The 19,452-nt window shown below is 42.9% G+C and overlaps 2 protein-coding genes across 4 annotated transcripts; both read left to right on the forward strand.

The window, feature by feature from the left end:
* The first annotated feature begins 944 nt into the window (after window positions 1–944).
* Window positions 945–7,533, forward strand: TP53I3 (tumor protein p53 inducible protein 3). 3 transcript variants are annotated; one of them, XM_040224524.1, is made up of 6 exons: window positions 947–1,148; window positions 1,335–1,477; window positions 3,546–3,813; window positions 5,062–5,274; window positions 6,198–6,394; window positions 7,172–7,533. In XM_040224524.1, exons 1-6 carry the CDS (start codon window positions 1,109–1,111, stop codon window positions 7,352–7,354), a joined length of 1,044 nt encoding a protein of 347 aa, XP_040080458.1. In that variant the 5' UTR covers window positions 947–1,108; the 3' UTR covers window positions 7,355–7,533. The 3 variants fall into 3 exon arrangements, with proteins under 3 accessions (XP_040080460.1, XP_040080458.1, XP_040080459.1); XM_040224525.1 differs by having other exon boundaries at window positions 947–1,070; XM_040224526.1 differs by lacking the exon at window positions 6,198–6,394 and having other exon boundaries at window positions 945–1,148.
* Window positions 7,534–7,975: 442 nt separating this feature from the next.
* On the forward strand, window positions 7,976–16,336 carry SF3B6 (splicing factor 3b subunit 6). The gene is made up of 4 exons (XM_040224528.1): window positions 7,976–8,276; window positions 11,173–11,291; window positions 15,761–15,899; window positions 16,071–16,336. The coding sequence occupies exons 1-4, from the start codon at window positions 8,247–8,249 to the stop codon at window positions 16,158–16,160; spliced, it is 378 nt and encodes a 125-aa protein (XP_040080462.1). The 5' UTR covers window positions 7,976–8,246; the 3' UTR covers window positions 16,161–16,336.
* The last annotated feature ends 3,116 nt before the right edge of the window (window positions 16,337–19,452 follow it).

The raw sequence follows: 19,452 nt of genomic DNA on the forward strand, positions 1-19,452 counted from the left end.
ACCAGGAACAGGCGTTTTTTTGCTCCCCAGGGGATATCTGGCAATGTCAAGACATTTTTTATTGTCACAACTGGAGAAGGGTGCTGTTGGTATCTAGTGGGTGGAGACCAGGGGTGCTGCTAAACACCCCACGCTGCACTGGGAAGTCTTTCAAAACAAAAAATTATTTAGTCCAAAATGTCAACTGTGGCAAGGCTGAGAAACCCTGATGTTAATAGGCATTTATACGGCTTTTATTTAACCAGGCTAAATTGCCTCACTGGGTAGCACCTTCCAGGGGCCACTCCCTCATCCTCAGGAAAGACAGGAGAAACCACAGAAGTTTAAAGAATCCCAGGACTGCTTTTATCCTCTTTTCCCCCAGTGTTCCTCTCTTTTTTCTCAGAAGCACCCTGCTTGCCCACCTTACTCCAGAGACCAAGGACAGAAAGAGACTGACAGCACAAACCGGCCAAAAGCCTGGCCAGGCTGGGAAATGGACCCGTCGCCCGCCAAGAGTTCTGGTTCTAGTTCCCTTAGAGAGGGAATGATTCTCAAAGTTGAGTGCTGTAACAGCATTTCGCGCTAAACCGAGGGAAGGACTAGATTCCAGAGGCTCAAAATTCACAAAAATCTGTTTGCCGCCACTAGCTTTGCATTTCGGAGAAGGCAATGGCACCCCACTCCAGTACTCTTGCCTGGAAAATCACGACTGAGCGACTTCACTTTCACTTTTTACTTTCATGCATTGGTGAAGGAAATGGCAACCCACTCCAGTGTTCTTGCCTGGAGAATCCCAGGGACGGGGGAGCCTGGTGGGCTGCCGTCTATGGGGTCGCACAGAGTCGGACACGACTGAAGTGACTTAGCAGCAGCAGCAGCAGCTTTGCATTTTCAAGGGAGAGGAGGAAGGGGAGGGTTGATTCTGGCCAACCCCACCCCTCGCACTACCCAGAGTGCAGCCGTCCACCTCCTAGGACCCGCCGGGCGCTCAGGACCGCGCCCTGTCACCTGGAGCAGCAGCAACAGCAGCAGAGAGGCCGGGCCTGGAGCAAGCAAGGAGATCACGCAGGCTCTAGCGATCCAGACAGGTGGGAGATTCCAACTCAGAGGGAGTGAAAATTGCTTCATGCTCTTCAGTGTTTTCCTGTTCCGCCCGCAGCCAGTCGGTGCGGCCGGCCTCCCTGCACCCCCATCCCAGCCTGAGCCTTCCGCGCGGGGTTGGCCTGGAGGCGGCAGGGGCCTCGCTGGAAGGAGAGCAGGGGCCGACGGCCAGACGGATTGAGGGAGGCCGCTGGCCGGCAGCGGGGCACTAGGCCACTAAAAGAACTTTGCTGTACCCTGTGTGTCCTCAGAGACCATGATAGCTGTGCACTTTGACAAGCCGGGAGGACCAGAAAATCTTTACTTGAAGGAAGTGGCCAAGCCCAGCCCAGGCGAGGGTGAAGTCCTCCTGAAGGTGGCAGCCAGCGCCCTGAACAGGGCAGACTTACTCCAGGTACCCAGGGGTCTGGCAGCAGCTGGGACTGAGCAGGGCAAGTGGTCTTTAATAAACATTCACCAGACAGGTGAAGGAGACTTTGGGCACTGCCATTAACGGCCATCATGAGCTGCTTTGTCGGGGTTCTGTAACTAGAACCATTTAGCCTCCCTTGTTTACACAAAATAAAGGGGATGTGCACAGCAGAGGCCACCCTGTGTCACCCCATTGTCTGTCTGCTCAGGCTTCCAGATGTGTTGGCGGGTTGGGTGTTAGACCTCCCTGTATCTCCTTTGAAAGTGAAAAAGTGAAAGCATCAGCTCAGTCTTGTCTGACTCTTTGCAACCCCACGGACTGTAGCCCACCAGACTCCTCTGTCCACAGGATTCTTTAAGCAAGAATACTGGAGTAGGTTGCCATTCCCTTCTCCAGGGAAGGCCAGGGGTCTCCAAATGGAGGAAATAGGCTTCAGGTGTCAGACATTTTTTTTCTAAGTGGCAGGAGGAAACAAGTGTTAAGATATTTTTTTCCCTTCTCTATACAAATTTAAAAAGAGGTTTCTCTTAAAATTCTGTGTTGCCATAATGAAACCTGGTTCCACCTGAACTTTTCTCAAACCTTGAGCTAACCAATGCATTTTTCTTATAGAAATGTTTGTCTTAAGCTATGTTAGTGAACTATGTATTTACCCTAGACTCCGTCTTTCAAGTTGGTTCCACCTAAGACTCAGAACCAACTTGACAAATCTGCATGTTTTACTCATACATTGCTCTCCGAATCTATGTTAATGGAAACTATATATTTACCTGGAAACCTGTCTTTCTTCAAGATTCATGTCAATGGTTTTATGGCCCGGGATGACTCACCTGGTGCCAATGTTATCTCAAAAGGCATGCTGTGGGTGAGGGGCTTGGTGCTGAGTTTTGAGACATCTCCTTTCTATAATTAACAGCTTGCTAGTAGCTATATAACATCCAGCTAAACACTAGCAGGGGGGCACTCTTCTTGCCCCCTTCTGATTTCTCTATCTCTTCTATACTTTAATAAAACTTTATTACACAGAAGCTCTGAGTGATCAAGCCTCGTCACTGGCCCCGGATTGAATTCCTCTCTTCCAGAGGCCAAGAATCCTGGCATCTTTCATGGTTCAGCAACCTTTCAGAACCTAGGTCTCTTACATTGCAGGTGGATTCTTTACTGTCTGAGCCACTAGGGAAGCCCTGCCTCAAAGGTTGGCACCCTCACACCAGGAGTCAAAGCTGGGCTGCCTGGATGAAAATCAGGCATCCTAACTGCTCCTCAGGCAATCCTGTTCACCATTTGTACGCTACAGATAAAGAAACTGAGAGTCAGAGAGGTTCAGCAATGAGCCCAAAGCCACACACTACTAACCAGGGGAGCAGTGATTCAGATTGAGGTCTTTGTCTTAAGGATCCCAAGTCTGTATTCTTTTCACTCTTGAGGGTTCCAGAGCTGGGAGGGGGCAGTGCTCTTAAGAACTTTCTTCCGACTTCTTCTTGACACAGTAAACTGGGCCACCTGCATTTTTTGAAGTGATTAAGAAATGTACACCAGAATCACAGGGGCACTTATTCAAAATAAATAGGGCGGGGATCCAGGCATGTATACTTTGAAAAAGCATCTCAAATTGTTCTGATGCACACTCCTAGCTCAGTCCCTCTGGTCTCAGGCCTCTGGCAATTGTGAGGCATGAGCACAGAGCCTGGCACTTGATATATGAGATATACCATTAGGAAACCCATGGTTTAGTTACTAGTCTTGCTATTAACTTGTTTTGCTGCCCTGGTTCCCCTGACCAGGCCTCAGTTTCTTCATTTGTAAAAGAAGGGGTTTAGATGATACAAGGACTGAAGTGATACCACAAGTTAGACATCCACTGATTATGGGACCTAGTCTCTTATTTGTATGAAACAAATTACCTCCCCTCTCTTTTTTCTTGACTTAAAAAACCTAATTTTACCCTGAATTTTGTCTTAAAGGGGGAGGAGGGGAGCTATGGGAAGGCCAGGGATGCTGACACAGATTTCTGATCATGCTTACTACCTAGTGTGTCCTCTTTCTGCAGAGACAAGGCCAGTATGCCCCACCTCCAGGAGCCAGCAACATTTTGGGACTTGAAGCATCTGGACACGTGGCAGAGCTCGGAGCTGGCTGCCAGGGACCCTGGAGGGTTGGGGACCCAGCCATGGCCCTGCTGTCTGGCGGGGGCCAGGCTCAGTATGTCACTGTCCCTGCAGAGCTCCTCATGCCCATCCCGGCAGGACTGACCATGTGTCAGGCTGCAGCCATCCCAGAGGCCTGGCTCACTGCCTTCCAGTTATTACATCTCGTGGGTAAGGACCAGCCCACCCCATGCTCACTCCATACAGCATAGTTCAATTTATTCATTTATTCATAACTCAGCCACCTCAAAACCCAGCAGTCCTGAAGGGCAGCTTTGATTTGGCCACTGAACAATAGCCAACCCCAGCACCCCCTACTTAGTATCAAATCTTCATACTGTGTAGCAATGGCTTGATATTGAGGCTGAAAATCATGGTTAGCAGATAGAAAACCTGGTAAGCACTGGATAGAAGGCCTGTGTGCATTTTCACACTGTAAGCCCAGTAGTAGTCCCTGCTTCTCAGTCTTGCTAAACTCTCTGAGAGCCCTAGTACAGCAGATGGAGCCATTCAACCAACTCTTTAATTCCCCCTCACTCCCACTGAGGCCAGCCAAGAGCTCACGTGAGGGTCTCTGCCTTTGGGGAAATCAGTGTTAACTAGGAAGACAACCACAGTGTTTGGAAGGGTGGCCCTGTCTCTAACTACAAACTACAACAGAAGCTTAAGGTGAGAAAGGTTGATATGGGCAAAGGTCAGAGAAGGCTTTCTGGAATAGAAGGACTTGAAGGGTGGTAGAGCTGTGATGTGGAGAAGGTAATGGCACCCCACTCCAGTACTCTTGCCTGGAAAATCCCATGGACGGAGGAGCCTGGTAGGCTGCAGTCCATGGGGTCGCTAAGAGTCGGACATAACTGAGTGACTTCACTTTCACTTTTCACTTTCATGCATTGGAGAAGGAAATGGCAACCCACTCCAGTGTTCTTGCCGGGAGAATCCCAAGGACGGGGGAGCCTGGTGGGCTGCCATCTATGGGGTCCCTCAGAGTCAGACACGACTGAAGCGACTTAGCAGCTTAGCAGCAGCAGCAGAGCTGTAATGGACAGAAGGTATACCAAGGTGGCCTAAGAGCATCAAGGTGAGATTGGCTGCTTCACTCTCAAGTGAAGGATGGGAACTTCCCTGGTGGTCCAGTGGCTATGACTCTGCGCTCCCAATGCAGGGGACCCAGGTTCAATCTGGTTAGGGAACCAGATCCCACATGCCACAAATAAGAATTTGCATATTGCATCAAAGATCAAAGATCCTACATGCCACAATTCAGCCAAATAAACAAATAAAAATAATTTTTAAAAAAGACAGCAAGAGATTTCACATTTGGTGGTCCCAGGGCCAGGTGATCATGGTAGAATAAACCTATGTGGTAAAGGTATAGCAGCTGCAAAGTAAAGAAAATGGTTCCTATACTTTCTATCACAGGAAATGTTCGGGCTGGAGACTCTGTGCTAATCCATGCAGGAGCAAGCGGTGTGGGCACAGCTGCCATCCAACTTGCCCGGATGGCTGGGGCTACTCCTTTGGTCACAGCTGGTTCCCAGGAGAAACTTCAAATAGCAGAAAAGCTTGGAGCAGCTGCTGGATTCAATTACAAAGAAGAGGATTTTTCTGAAGCAACAATGAAATTCACTAAAGGTAAACAAAGCTTCTGCAGTTCAGCAGGAGTTTCAGAGATAATTAAATAAAATTCTCACCAGCCACAAAGTTGCCTTTGGATCTATTTTCCCTCTGCTAAAAGCACAACACCTGCCCAGGCCAAATTCTAGTACTCTACAGTTTGACCACTGGAGACAGGCAGGCAGTATTTAGGACTAAGATGATTTTCATGGGCATTCTTGTAAGTGATATGATTCATATGCTTTTTACAAAGAGAATAATCACACAGAGTTCGCCTGCAATTACTCAGGACCTCTTTTTCCCAACCAGTCACTCTGTAGTGAATTAAAAGGAGATAGGGGTAGAAACTAGTTTGCAGCTGGTCATAGTAGGCTCTTGTAGGTAGCTCCCTAAGTGGGTAAGCAGATGTGTATGCCTCTATATTCCAGAGCCAAATCTGTTTATATTTGGCTCATCCCATTCTATTTTTTGACAAGAATCAAAAAGATTTAAAAAGAAAGCTAGCAAAGCCATGATTCAGAGAACCCTGTGCAGACACTTCATAACTTAGATATGGACTAGCCTGTACTGTAGGCTGGGGTGGATCTCCCCTATTCCCCTGGGTGCCAGTGGGATGGATCTCCCCTATTCCCCTGGGTGCCAGTGGGTCTCTACTTATGTGGAGGGAAAATACAAGATCATGGTGTTGTCCCATTTCCCTCTTGCTGTGGCAGGGATCATAAAATATGAACTATGTCACATATATATGATAGACTTCAGCTCTCTAAACTCCATTTACAACCATGGTTCTATAAGCAATGTTCTGAGTTCCAACCTATAGATTTACTGCTTGCACTTGTATATATTTATACTCGTATTTCCACAAACATGCCATGTAATCTTCTTTTGCACCAATCTTTCTGATTCTGACTAACATCACAAATCTGTGTTTCATGTGAGAGGTGCTGGAGTCAACCTCATTCTAGACTGCATAGGCGGCTCCTACTGGGAGAAAAATGTCAACTGCCTGGCTCTTGATGGTCACTGGGTTCTCTATGGTCTGCTGGGAGGAGCTGTCATCAGCGGGCCTCTGTTTTCAAAGCTACTTTTTAAAAGGGGAAGTCTGATCACCAGTCTTCTAAGATCTAGGGACAAAAAGGTGAGTGATGAGTGAAAATAAAACATGTGATTTAACTATTATCCAGAAAAGTGTGATTCATTTACATAATCCTGAGAAAGGATCACATATTAAGTTGGAAAGCCTGTAAAAACCTGCCCCTCTGTGGATAAACTGGTAACCCAATTTCAAGAACTATTTAAAATTGGTTGATAAAGGCCTCAACATCTTGGAAAAAGGGTGGCTAATACTTAATATAGTATGTAAACTTCATATAAAATGAACAAAGCCTTGACTATATTAGGAAATATTTCTAATAGTACCAAGACTTTTGTTTGCAAAGGCAGAACTGTTCTCAGTGTGCTAAGAAAACCTCTTAGGTAAGTAAGGTTAGTAAGCTTCTACCTTTAACAGATTATACATTCCTGAAATCGTGTGGCATTCCAGCAGGTGCCAGCTTTGGGAATGTTTCCTCACAGGGTTTCACACCTACTGGGGATAACAGGGGTTAAGTATCTCTTTTGAATTGAGCCTATATAAGACCTCTCTATGGCTGCCTCCTGCTTGAAGTCTTTATTTAAAAGAGTCCTTCAGCATTCAGTGACACTAATATTTTCTCCAGGCTTGATCTTTACCTGGGACAGAACCGAGCTTACAAATCTAGAGGCATGCACATACATGCTAGGAGTGAGGTGATTATTACATACCCCTGTGTGACTTCAGATATCTACAAGTTTCAGAGAAAGCAGAAACGCTAAGCAGGGTGGGGAGTGAGAAAGAAAGGCCTCCGTCCAGACTGATGGTCTTCTTTTCCTTAAGTACAAGCAGATGCTGGTGAAGGCTTTCACAGAGCAAATTCTGCCCCACTTCTCCACGGAAGGCCCTCAACGCTTACTGCCGGTTCTGGACAGAGTCTACCCCGTGGCTGAAATTCAAGAAGCCCATGAGTACATGGAGACTAACAAGAACGTGGGCAAAATCGTCCTGGAGCTGCCCCACTGAAGAAGGGGGTAGTACAAGACAAGGCTACCTCTCCAGTCTTCCGACAGCAAACTTGGAGAAAACTCTGTACACAGGCGACCGGGCGCCACTCCAGGCTCGCCTGTAACCCCCTATTTCTCCCCCAGCCTCCTCAAATTATCAGTATAAAGCCGGTCTAAGGAAATAAAGAGTGGACTTGACGAGTGGCGCGTGGACTGCGGTCACCGACTGGGGGGCGAGGTGGGAGTCGGGACAGGCATAGTCGCGGAGATTAGAGTAGAGGCCTGGTCGGCTCATGCTCAATTTCGGGGGCCTGCGCTAGCGCCAGGGCTTCTGAGTACCAGATACAGTATCGGCCACAACACAACCAGCCAGAACCCTGCAGATTCGGCTTCGGCTTCGCGCACTGTCAGAGGCCCGGACGCACGCACACGTCCCCTCGCACGTAGCGCGCGGCCTGCAGCCCGGGACCCCACTCCACTGCTGGTCCTTTCCCGCAACTCACCAGGGTGCAGACCCACCTCGCGAGGCCCGCTTCCGCCCTGCGGAGCTCTCCTCAGGCCTCGCCCCCTTCAGCCAACTTCCGTGGTTCTCCCCGACCGGAACGCTTAAGCCCAGGCCACGCCCCTTCCGGTTCAGAGCCCGGAAGTGCCTTGGACTCTCGCCTTTCAACCTTCCGGCCTCGTTAAGTACCTCAGACCCATTTTGCCCTGGAGTCTTATTTGTAAGAGTAGCTACGTCAGCACGTTTCGGCGTGAGACGGTGATATTCCGGCGAGTCAGAACAGCTTCCGGCGGAGTCTGGATGTTGATGTCCTGCATCTGATGCCTTGTTGCGCTCGAAAGTGAGCGAGCTCCGGAGGAGTGCGGAGGAATTCAGGTGTTTGGTGCGGTAACTTCATCAGCCCGCCAAGATGGCGATGCAAGCGGCCAAGAGGGCGAACGTGAGTGTTGGGGTCTTCTGCCAAGGAGGGGGAGCATTTGGCTGCTGGCGTGACCAGAGAGCATTCTTGGCCCTCCTTTGTCCCTTCGGCGGGAAGGATTAGAAGTTACCTGTCAGAGGGGAGATTTCATCCTGGCCCTGACCTTAGGGATGTGCTCCTAGAGTCACATTTCCGTCACTGTTGCTTTTGAGTCTGTTATCTTAGTGTCAGTGATAATGTTAACAGCCTAAGTTGCTTCACGTGTACCTGGAATCTGGCATCAGGATCTTCTCGTCGGCCTAAAAGTCAGTAGCGCAGTTGAACCCCCGGTAAATTACTTACGCTTAACAGGCAGCTGGAACCTGGAAGTATCCTCAGATTATGGAGTTTTTGGATCCTTCATTAATGTTTTCAGAGATATTTTTTGAGCACCTTAGTATGTTCCAGACTTGAGAGAGGATCCAATAAGTCAGTCGTATTTATTGAACACTTAAACTATGTGCCAGACACTAGTCTTAAGTACTGGAGATACAATAATGAATTAAAAAAAAAAAAAGACTTGCTGCTTACATTGTAATATTAGGGAGTGGGGTGTTATGGAAACCTAAGAAAAATTGTCTCGAGAGAGTGGTCAGCTTTAAGCTTCTGAGACGTATACTAAGCTGAAGACATAATTGAATATGGTGAGGTGAAGATTTTTGGTAACTTCGATGATAATCATTTCAGTGGATAAACGTGGAATACGGTGGGATGAAAAAAAGGTAGAAATTGAGAAAATAGGGATAGCTTTTCCACAAGTTTTCATGTATGTACATAAACGTTGGATGACAGTTAGCTTTATTTTTAAAGATGTGTGATATAAGGTGTATTTGTATGCCAGTGTTGCAGGAGAAAGATGGGTTAAATTCGGTAGTTTGGGGTAGGTGAGGGGTTATCATAGCAATGAGAGGGAAAGTGGATGAATGTGGATAAATGAAGATTTAATATAAGGCATTTACCATTTGGTTATATCTATTTCTCTAATAAGCAAGAGCCAAGGTTATCACCTGGGATGAGCAGGGAAGAGAGGATACAGTTCAACTCAGATATGTCAGAGGGAGTGGTGATTGTAAGGTTTTAGGAAAGAGGAGAAAATGTGATAGTGTCTTGCAGAGTTAGAAAGCATATTTACTAGAGAAGTATGTTGTGATTGACAGTGTTTATTATCTACTTGAACTGAACCTTAAATCTTAATGTCTAAAACTTGATTGTACTTGTTTACCATTTGTCGCCACTAATAGCTTGAGGGCTAAGTTATCTTGTTCTTCCATTTATACAACACTTTATTGTTAATGCCTGAAATAGATGCTGGTTTAATAGTTATTGTGCACATTAATAATGTCCAGTATGTAATTAGTATGTTAACCAGGAGCACAAGAATGAAATCTGGACTGGAGATACATATTTGGGAGTCATCAACTTAGTGTGGAAAGCATGTGTAGTTAAGAGACCAAAGGAATGTAGAGTTAAGGGGAGTATATGAAGAGTAAATACAAGAAGTCTAAAGATAAAACTCTTTGGAAAATCCTATTTTAATGGCCAAAGAAGGCTGAGGACTATTAGCCAGAGAATTAGGAGGAATCCGAGGTGATAGAGTGTCAGGAATAGTCAAGGTGATAGTGAACAGTGTCAGAAGCCTCAGAGGAACTGATGAGAATTGAACACTGCAAGTGAAAGGTCTTAGTGCATAAAAACAATTTTCATCAGAGTGCTTGGGTAGAGCTAGATTGTGGGAGGTTAATGACTGTCATGAAGTAAAGAATAAGAGGCAATGAGTATATACACTGCATCTTTTCAGATGCTTGACTGAAAGAAAAGAAAGGAGCAAGATGGGGTACTAAGTAGAGAGCTCTTTTTTCCCTTTCATTCTGTAATCCTAATGTATATATATAACAAAGGTACTCACTAAATATTTGAATGAATGAAGAGGGATCCAAAGTATTTATTTTGTGTGACAATTGGGAGTATATAAGCAACTGTTCACGTGACGAATAAAAGAAGCCAATGGTGAGGAAAAGGCTGTAAATTCAAAGGAGAGAGAGGATCATTGATAGAACAAGTTTCTGAGGCCAGAGAAGGGTCATCAATGGGAGTTTTATTATCCAGCAAACAGGAAACAGTTCCCTTGTTCTTTCCCACAAATGTCTGTAGCATTGAGGATTTTTAAATGAGGTTAGATATCTTTGTTTACCTGTAGTGACTAAAAATCTGGATTTTGTAGTAGTATAGTAGTAGTGAAGTCGCTCAGTTGTGTCCGACTCTTTGCGACCCCTTGGACTGTAGTCTACCAGGCTCCTCCGTCCATGGGATTTTCTAGGCAAGAATACTGGATTGGATTGCCATTTCCTTGTCCAGGAGATCTTCCCGACCCAGGGATTGAACCTGGGTCTCCCACATTGTAGGCAGACGCTTTACCATCTGAGCCACCAGGGAAGTCCTGGATTTTTTAATAGCCTCTTATTAGTTCCTACTAACAGCCCTCCCTTCCCTGGTGCCTCAGACAGTAAAGCGTCTGCCCGCGATGCAGGAGACCAGGGTTTGACCCCTGGGTTGGGAAGATCCCCTGGAGAAGGAAATGGCAATCCACTCCAGTATTCTTGCCTGGAAAATTCCATAGACTGAGGAGACTGGTAGGCTACAATCCATGGGATTGTAAAGAGTCGGACACGACTGAGCGATTTCACAACAGCCCTCCCTATAACCAGCACCCAGTTGCTTTTCCCAAAAGCATGCCATTTTCATTAATGTCAGATTATAATTCTTATTCTTGGTGTATAAATTTATGTATCTTTTTTTTAGAATGTATTATGAGACAATTTTTCAAACGGTAGCACTCTTGCCTCTGATTATAATGATAATCCATTATCTTTCATTTTAGATTCGACTTCCACCAGAAGTAAATCGGATTTTGTATATAAGAAATTTGCCTTACAAAATCACAGCTGAAGAAATGTATGATATATTTGGGAAATATGGACCTATTCGTCAAATCAGAGTGTGAGTCTTAATGAAACTTTTGAAATGTCATTTAGAGAAATGATTGTGTAATTTATAACTCAGAATTAACAGCTGACAGAGGGCCTTACCAAGAGGCTAGAGACTAAGCCTAGAGACCCTCATGATCCAACTCAGTGAAAGCCAAGAATGGTAGTTGTGAAATTATAGAGAGCATGAAGTAGTAATGAGTGGTTTGAAGGCAACAGATGGGAAGAAAAAGAACTGACATTTTTTATATACCTACTATTTGTAAAGAAGTATTCTACTGTGGTTACTCAGTTTTCTCAAGTCTTCACTGTCTCCTTTACTGACTCCAAAATTTCTGAGTAAGTTGTGTAAAGAGATATAAAAGTAACAGAAAAATGATTTTTTTTCAACTACACCTTTCTGTTAAAGATTTAGAAGTATAGGGCAAAGTAATTATAAATCCATGTTTTAATTTAATCTAAAGATTGGGGCTTCAGATGATATCTATTGAACATCTTCTGTATGCCATTTGTCCTAATCGGTGCTTTTATTTGCATCACCGACACTACAACCCTGTGTGGAAGTGATAGGGTGTCTGTTTCACAGGTGAGGCTACTAAAGCTCAGAGAGTAAAAGTATCAATACTTTTCTAGTTTCACCCAGCTCTTTAGTGATAAAATCTTGTGATTCTAAATTGAATCTCTGCATAGTACCACAGCTGCTGTCCTTTTAACTAGTATACATGAGCAAATTAACTAGGAGTCCATCTAAGAGGATTTCTAAAGATTTTATTTTCCATTGGAATTCTTTTATGACTTGAGAGTTCCTTCTTGACTTCTAGAACTCTGTGAGATCTTGAGGATTCTCCTTCTCAGTGATCACTGTTCCTCCAAAAAGTAAACGAAGAGCTAGAAATGTACCATCATTGGTACTCAAAACTGAGATGAAGTGTTATAGACCAATTGTCCTTTTAAGGAACTCTTTTTTTTCCAAATTTGATAAAAGTTTTGCACCCTTTCTGCAGAATACACACAAACATGTGATTTCAGTGGGTACATGAGCTCTAGGTAAGAACTCCTGCTTGAGACATACAGGAATGGTATACAGAAGATCCCTTGACTTGGGGTTCAGGAGACAAGATTCTGCTTCAGGATGAATCATGTGACTCTAGACAAGTTGCCTGGCTTTTTCCTCACCTAGAAGATAATCTGAATGGATAGTGCCTTTCAGCTTTTAACATGGAGGCAGTATGATAACCTAGGTTCGAATACTAACTGGGTACTTGCTAGTCATATGAAACAGCAAAATAGTTAACCTTCTGGAGTTTATCTATGATATAAAATCTTTCTAGAAGAATTTCCCAGAGGATCAAATTAGATAGTTCACACTTTGAGTATTTCCTTCCCAATGTGCATCAGCTACCCCGTCTCTGTGCTCTCATAGCTTCTTCTCTTAGTTGTCATATGGTTTTGCTGTTGACTGTGTGCTCACTTACGGCTCCTGCCAGCCTTTGGATTCCTCCAGGGCAGGTAACCATATATTCTTTTCACTTATGTTGACAACTCTTGTTGTGCCTGGCACATGTTAAGCACCCGGTGCCTGTAAGTAAATGAATAATATAAAAGTGGCAGTGTATTTATGAAGGTATAACAAAATTTATTGATATACAATTAAGAGATTAGTGGAGTTAAGTCAAGATAAAGATTGCAGAGTAGCTCAGGGCCTTAGAACTTTCAGTCCACTGTCTGGGGTGGATTTCCACCCAGCTCATCTCATTTCTGGCTCCTCTTTCTTCAGGTCTCAGCTTTAATGCCAGAGTGGTTTTCCTAGACCACCGTAGCTAAAGTAAGCTCTATCTTCCCATTAATGTCTCATTAACTGCAACTGTTTTGTATTTATTTATATAATATCTTTCTCCTACATGAAAAGAGCCCCTTGAAGGAAGGGATGATGCTCATCTTTTTCACTATTGGATTTCCAGCACCTGTCATGTAGAAAGAACGCTATGTATATTTGTTGAATAAATTCATAAAAGTTTGGTGTGCAAGAACTTGGGTCTAAGTTATTGATTGAGGAACAGATGTTTCCTGTCCTGTAGCTGTGGGCATGCTCTGTGGCACCCAGCAGTAGGGTGAGTGGCCTTCTCAGTTTGCCCAGAGCCAAGGAGTTTTCTGGGACAGTGGACTTTCAGTGCCCAGACCTGGACAGTCTTGGGCAAACCCGGCCAGTTTGTCAGCTTACCTGGCATGTAGCAGACTCTCGGTGCTTTGAACTTTTTAAAGCTCTTTCATACTTGTTACATCTTTTGTTTATTAAAACCATGTGTGAGGGAGGATGTCACTATTTGACACATGAAACAGCTGAAGCTCAGAGAGGTTGTTCCATGAGTAGATCTCCTTATTTTTACTTTAAGCTTTTACCATTGATAAGAAAATAATGTTGCAGGAATTCCGTGGTGGTCCAGTGGTTAAGAGCCAAGCTCTCACTGCCGAGGGCCCAGGTTCAGTCCCTGGTCAGGGAACTAAAATCCCATAAATTGTGTGGTGTGGCCAAAAGAAGAAAATACTGTTGACTCAGCACCTAACATATATTAATAGTAGGTACCAAGTATATGTTTTTAATTAAAATTACAGTGCAGATTTCAAGATACTAGGTTGATAACTAGGGGCTGGGGCACTTGAGATGGAGCATCTTTAAAATGGGTTTAGTGCCTGTCCTGCTTCTACTTCCTAAGAAGATGTAAGAGGAAAAAGAGAGATGCTCTTGTTTTGTTAGCTTCCTGGAAAAAAAGATGTGTGTGAGAACTGATAGGAAAAAGTATATCTCCGTCCTTCAGATGCTTATTAGCACTTGCTGTATGCATAGCACTCACTGTAGGAGTAAAAAAAAAAAAAAAAAAACATTTATTTGCCCTTTTGGAACTTAAATCGTTAGGTTTTTTGTGTTTTTTTTAATGGTTTTATTCCAAAATAAAAATTAAGTGGACTTTTGGGGAAAATCTTTGGGACAGTGTTTTTTTCCTTTGAGTATTCCCCAATATTTCAAGAATAAGAATTCTTGAAAATGGTTAAAAGTCAGTTGTTACTTTCAATGAGTATAATAAAATTCTTCATCAGGCCCATGCAGTCTGACAAAGTGAGAGCATCTATGGTCCTGGCACCCTCCAACCCCCTCAGTCCCCTACACCTCTCCCTTTTACAGGAAGCACAAGCTCTGACCAGGGCCCAAAACTGTAGTCTCACCCTAGATCAAATCTAGGCAGGTGCCTCCCCTTCCCGTGGGCCCACTGCCTCCCTTGACCCTGTGCAGTCACTGTGGCAGTTGATAAACCTTATTGTGCAGTTGCATTGGGTGGCTGGAACTCAGATGGAGGCAAGGAGATATCCATCTTTAGCTTACCAGAGCATAAGCTGAACAGGACCTCTGCCTGCTGTCCCCACTCATAAGCACATGGCCATCTGCCACCTGCAGTTTGTTGCTCCTCACACTTCTTCCCTAGCTCCTCCCCACCTGAAGTTGGTGTGAAGAGAGGAGGTGGCAGCCCTATAGCTTTCCTACACAAGAAGCAGCTCCATATCCATGAGCTTCCGTGTCCAGCCACCTGCCAGCATTTTTCTCTGACTCACAGGTACCCTACCAACAAGCACACTTCAAACCCAATCCCTCCAGAAACCCGGCCCTTTTCCCTGGCTACAGAGGGCTGTGTAATGCATAAAAGTGCAGATGTTAACTAAAAGTGAATGTCTGAAAGTTAGCAGTTGACTCTTGTTTTAAAAGAGCAAAGAATCTTCTAAGGAAAATGGAAGAAACTACATTAGCGCTCTCTTTACATTGGAGGACACCTGTCCTGGTCATAAAGGATGGTGGTTGACTGTTTTTAATTTTGCCGTTTTGGTAGGGGCTTCCTTCCAACCCCACTCCTGCCACAGACACAAAATTTATTTTTATGGATTTTATAAGCTTTAGTAAAATACTACCCAGAAACATTTGATCCCTACATTGATGGAGACTGTCTTGTGTTTAAGAATTGGAACTAGAATTAGAGTGAGGGAGAAAATCAAAATCTTTAGAAACAAGGGACTAGTGTGGTAAATAACCAAAACGTATTATTTCTGTTATATAAATGCACATTGAGAAAAGCTGTATCCTAGACATCCTTGGTAATAACAGCTGTCACTCCTAAGGTACTATACTTAACCAGTGTAAGACTAAAAATTGATTCTTAGTATGAGAAGTAGGAAAGTGAATGTGAGGACTGCTCTCTCTTAGGGTAGTGAACATGAAGACTGAACGTTTCAAGCTGGTTCTTTGCTGCTATTGTTTTAGTAACCATATTAGTATTCTTAATATAGTAAGTTTCATCTGAGATATGGTACTTAAAACAAAAATTTCCTAATTCAAGAAATTAAAGGCTTATTCAGCATACCTGTCCATAATATCTGTTTCCCCTAAAGGTTTTCAGGTAAATGTGTATTTTAATTAAGTCCAATTCAACTTTGTAGGGGGAATACACCTGAAACTAGAGGAACAGCTTATGTGGTCTATGAAGACATCTTTGATGCCAAGAATGCATGTGATCACCTGTCAGGATTCAATGTTTGTAACAGATACCTTGTGGTTTTGTACTATAATGCCAACAGGGTAAGTACAGCCACAGTCCTCATCACTTGGGGAACCCATGTAAGAGTTAGTGAAGGGTTGTACCATTAGGGGAGATGTATCTCCAGAGTTATTTTCTAGCTAGTGCTATTGGTAAAATTCATTTGACTGTAGGTTAGTAACTGTTAACTTTGGTCCTTACTACACTTTCAGGCATTTCAGAAGATGGACACAAAGAAGAAGGAAGAACAGTTGAAGCTTCTTAAGGAGAAATATGGTATCAACACAGATCCACCAAAGTAAACGTTTTCTGCATTTTCACTTTGGACTAAAACCCGTGAATGACCACCACTATTTTTTTTTCTTTAAATGCTGAATATTGTGATTTCTTATTTGAGATTGAAAAAGACCCACTTGAAACTGATATATGTTAGAATATATTATGTTAATAAACTTGTAGCTTTTAGTAAAACATGTCAGTGTTTTCTCTTAAAATTTTTCCTATATTATACCAGGAAAAAAAGATAATAATAAAACAGCAGTTGAACCATTCAAGAATTATTCAGTAGTAGGTGGTCCTAGAGACTGAGCTTCTTGAGAATGAGGACCTTTTGATATTCTCAATACTACCAGTGACCAATCCAGTGCTTAGCCATCAGGGGAACTTGTTAAGAGTATTGTTACTTACTGAATGCCTATTAATGAAATCTACATAATAACTCAGTGAAGGTAGGTATCCATTTTGCAGATAAGGAAACCAAAGCTTATCGTGTTGAGTGAATGAATAAAATGTTTTTTGACATCAACTGGTTATTAAGCACATGAGTACATTTGAATGATACTTGGTTTACAGTTAGTGAAATGCCTTTGTCAGTATTGGTAACCTTGTCCTCAGAGGTTTATTCTAGAAATGGTCATTCAGATGATAACGCATTGTTAGAAATGTGAGAGCCAGCTGCCAGGGTGGTGGTATTTGTTTTTACATGTCTAAGATGTATTTATGTATTCTTTCCCTTTAGTTAATAAATGTCTGTGTATATTTTGGACTTTAGCTCATAGTATATCTTTGTCATAAATAAAATACTTAATGCTTAGTCTTATAATCACAAACTCCCATTGCATGGAAATAGTATGTTTATTACCACATTCATCATAGCTCAGCAGCTTGGAGGAGATAGCTGTAATTTTCTTTTTATAGTTTAGGCATGGGCCAACTGGAGAAACATGGACTAATTGTTTTGTATATAACTATAATCCAAAATCAATTTGAAAGGTACAAGTACTGAATCGTTTAAATGGACAAAGCCTGTTCTACTTTTAAATGCATTTAGCTTTGAAATCTATCATTACTGTAAGAAAATAGACTTTTATACTTTTTGTACTGTCTTCTCAAAGCCTACTATTGAAAATCAAGAAATAATTGTCTTATTTATTAACTCTGTCTGAGTGCTTTTTGAAAGCACTGTTTAAGAGTAGAATAGAGTCATTTATTTCTAAGAAGGGCAGGCAGATGACAAAGGAGCCACAGCTGTAATTTTCTTGTGGATGCTTTTATGAGTTCCTTATTTTTGTAATGCTCAGTGTGCTTTTAGGTATTTATAAATATAAAAAGAATTTTCTAAAAGACTTTTGTAAGGGGAAAACAAATTAGACCTACTTACAGTGTGGTTTGTCTACAGACTGACTTGCCCCTAATATAAGTTGTTTTAAATTAGTAACAAGGGGAAATTCCTGACAGTTACAACTGGTCTGTCATTTGGATTATGTATTGTTAGTTGAATTTCATGACCTAAAGTTAAGAGTTTTTTAAAAATGCCCTCTAATTGGAAATTTTTAGCCAGTTCCAGTTACGTTACGAGAACATTGATTCAGGGGACACATCCTGAGCCCCTGCTCTGTTCTCTGTTTGTACTGAAATGCTGAGGACATAGTTATAGCCAGTCCTCCACCAGGCATTGAAGGCGCGGTTTCTCAAAATGCTTTTAAGAGTACAAGGAATCGGAACTTCCCTGGCAGTCCAGTGGTTAATACTTCACCTTCCAAGGCAGGGGATGTGGGTTCGATTTCTGGTCTGAGAGCTAAGATCCCACATGCTTTGTGACCAAAAAAAACAGAAGATAAAACAGAGCAGTATTGTAACAAAGACGTTAAAAATGGTCCGTATATAAAAAAAAAATCTTAAATCCAGGGGGACATCGAAGCCACCTGGGGAGCTTAAAAAAAAGGAAATGATTGTGTTCATGTGCATGTATGTACACACACACGTGCCAGAGCTGCTTTACATCCATGTAGGTTAGATTTCAAGTTTCCAAGAAAGATTTTGTATGAATAGAGAATTCATTGACTGAAAGTTTGAAAATGACTGATACAACATATATTTCATCATCACCTTCTTGCTTAACAACTTTTGGTGGCTCTCACAGGATGATGCCCAAACCCTTGTCATATTGCATCACAATTTTCTGTGTTATCTTTTAAGAGTGTCAGTAAAGCAGGGCCTGTGAAGGAGCACCCTACTCTCTCCATGTGCTAGCCAGTAGGTATTTGCTTTTATTCCCCCTCCTCTTAGTGTCTCCTCTTACCACCTTGGCCATGAGAACTCTAGACTGAGATTATTTACTTGACTCTATAATGGGCACCTGAAATGGTCCTTGGTGCTATTTTTAGTTATCTTACTGATGTCATAGCAGAAAACATGATGATAATCTTTTATACAGGCTGACTTCTGAGGAATTCTCATAGGCCTTTTGTATCATTGAGGAAAGCGAGGAACCAAGACATTCTGAAGGAAACACCCCAGAAAGGAGTGAGTGTAGCACCTTCTGACTGGTCTGGTCCCACCATAGAGGTAAGCACAGGGACTGGTGACTGAAAGCAAAGCAGCCCCTTTCTCATTTAATTTTCTCCATCTTCAAGCACTGCTTCTTCATTAGCTCATCAGTCCTCAGCAGAGGAATACAGCCAGGACTTTTTGGAGACAAAAGGGATCGATAAAATAGCTGAGATGTGTCATATCACATACATGACACATTTTGTGATGTGTTATCAACAAGTCTGTGAAGGAAACTTAACAGCACTTGCCCCTCCCTCCGTCTTGAAACAATTCTAAGACATCACTGACAGAAGAACCCTGACGATGGCCAAGAGCTTTTCTCACTCATGCCAACTAAAAGAAAAATCTCTTAGCTACATTGCCATGGGCTCTCCTGACATACATAACCCATATCAATCAGTGGGCTGGTTTTAAACCTAACTGGAAGTTCCGGTAAGTTATAGTAAAGGCAGATGAAAATATTAATAAGCAGCACAGATAGAAACAAGTTCAAAATCATATTCTTCTCAGAAGTAATGCTCCAGTGTAAAGTTAGAGCAAATCTAGATGAAAATAAGTACATACTTACAAGTAATGTCCCACTTATTATCATAAGTAATGTGAGTTAGTGTATGGCTTTGAAGCGTAACACATCATCATTTCTTTAGATGATGCACAAAGTGCACTTTTCCAAGAAGGGAGCGCATAAGTCCAAACGGAGATTTCATGATTGATCACCTGAAGTGCTCAAATCCAGCATTTGATGACTAAGCTATGGGGTTT

Source organism: Oryx dammah, unplaced genomic scaffold (genome assembly GCF_014754425.2).
Source record: "Oryx dammah isolate SB20612 unplaced genomic scaffold, SCBI_Odam_1.1 HiC_scaffold_25, whole genome shotgun sequence".
Classification (NCBI taxonomy): Eukaryota; Metazoa; Chordata; class Mammalia; order Artiodactyla; family Bovidae; genus Oryx; species Oryx dammah.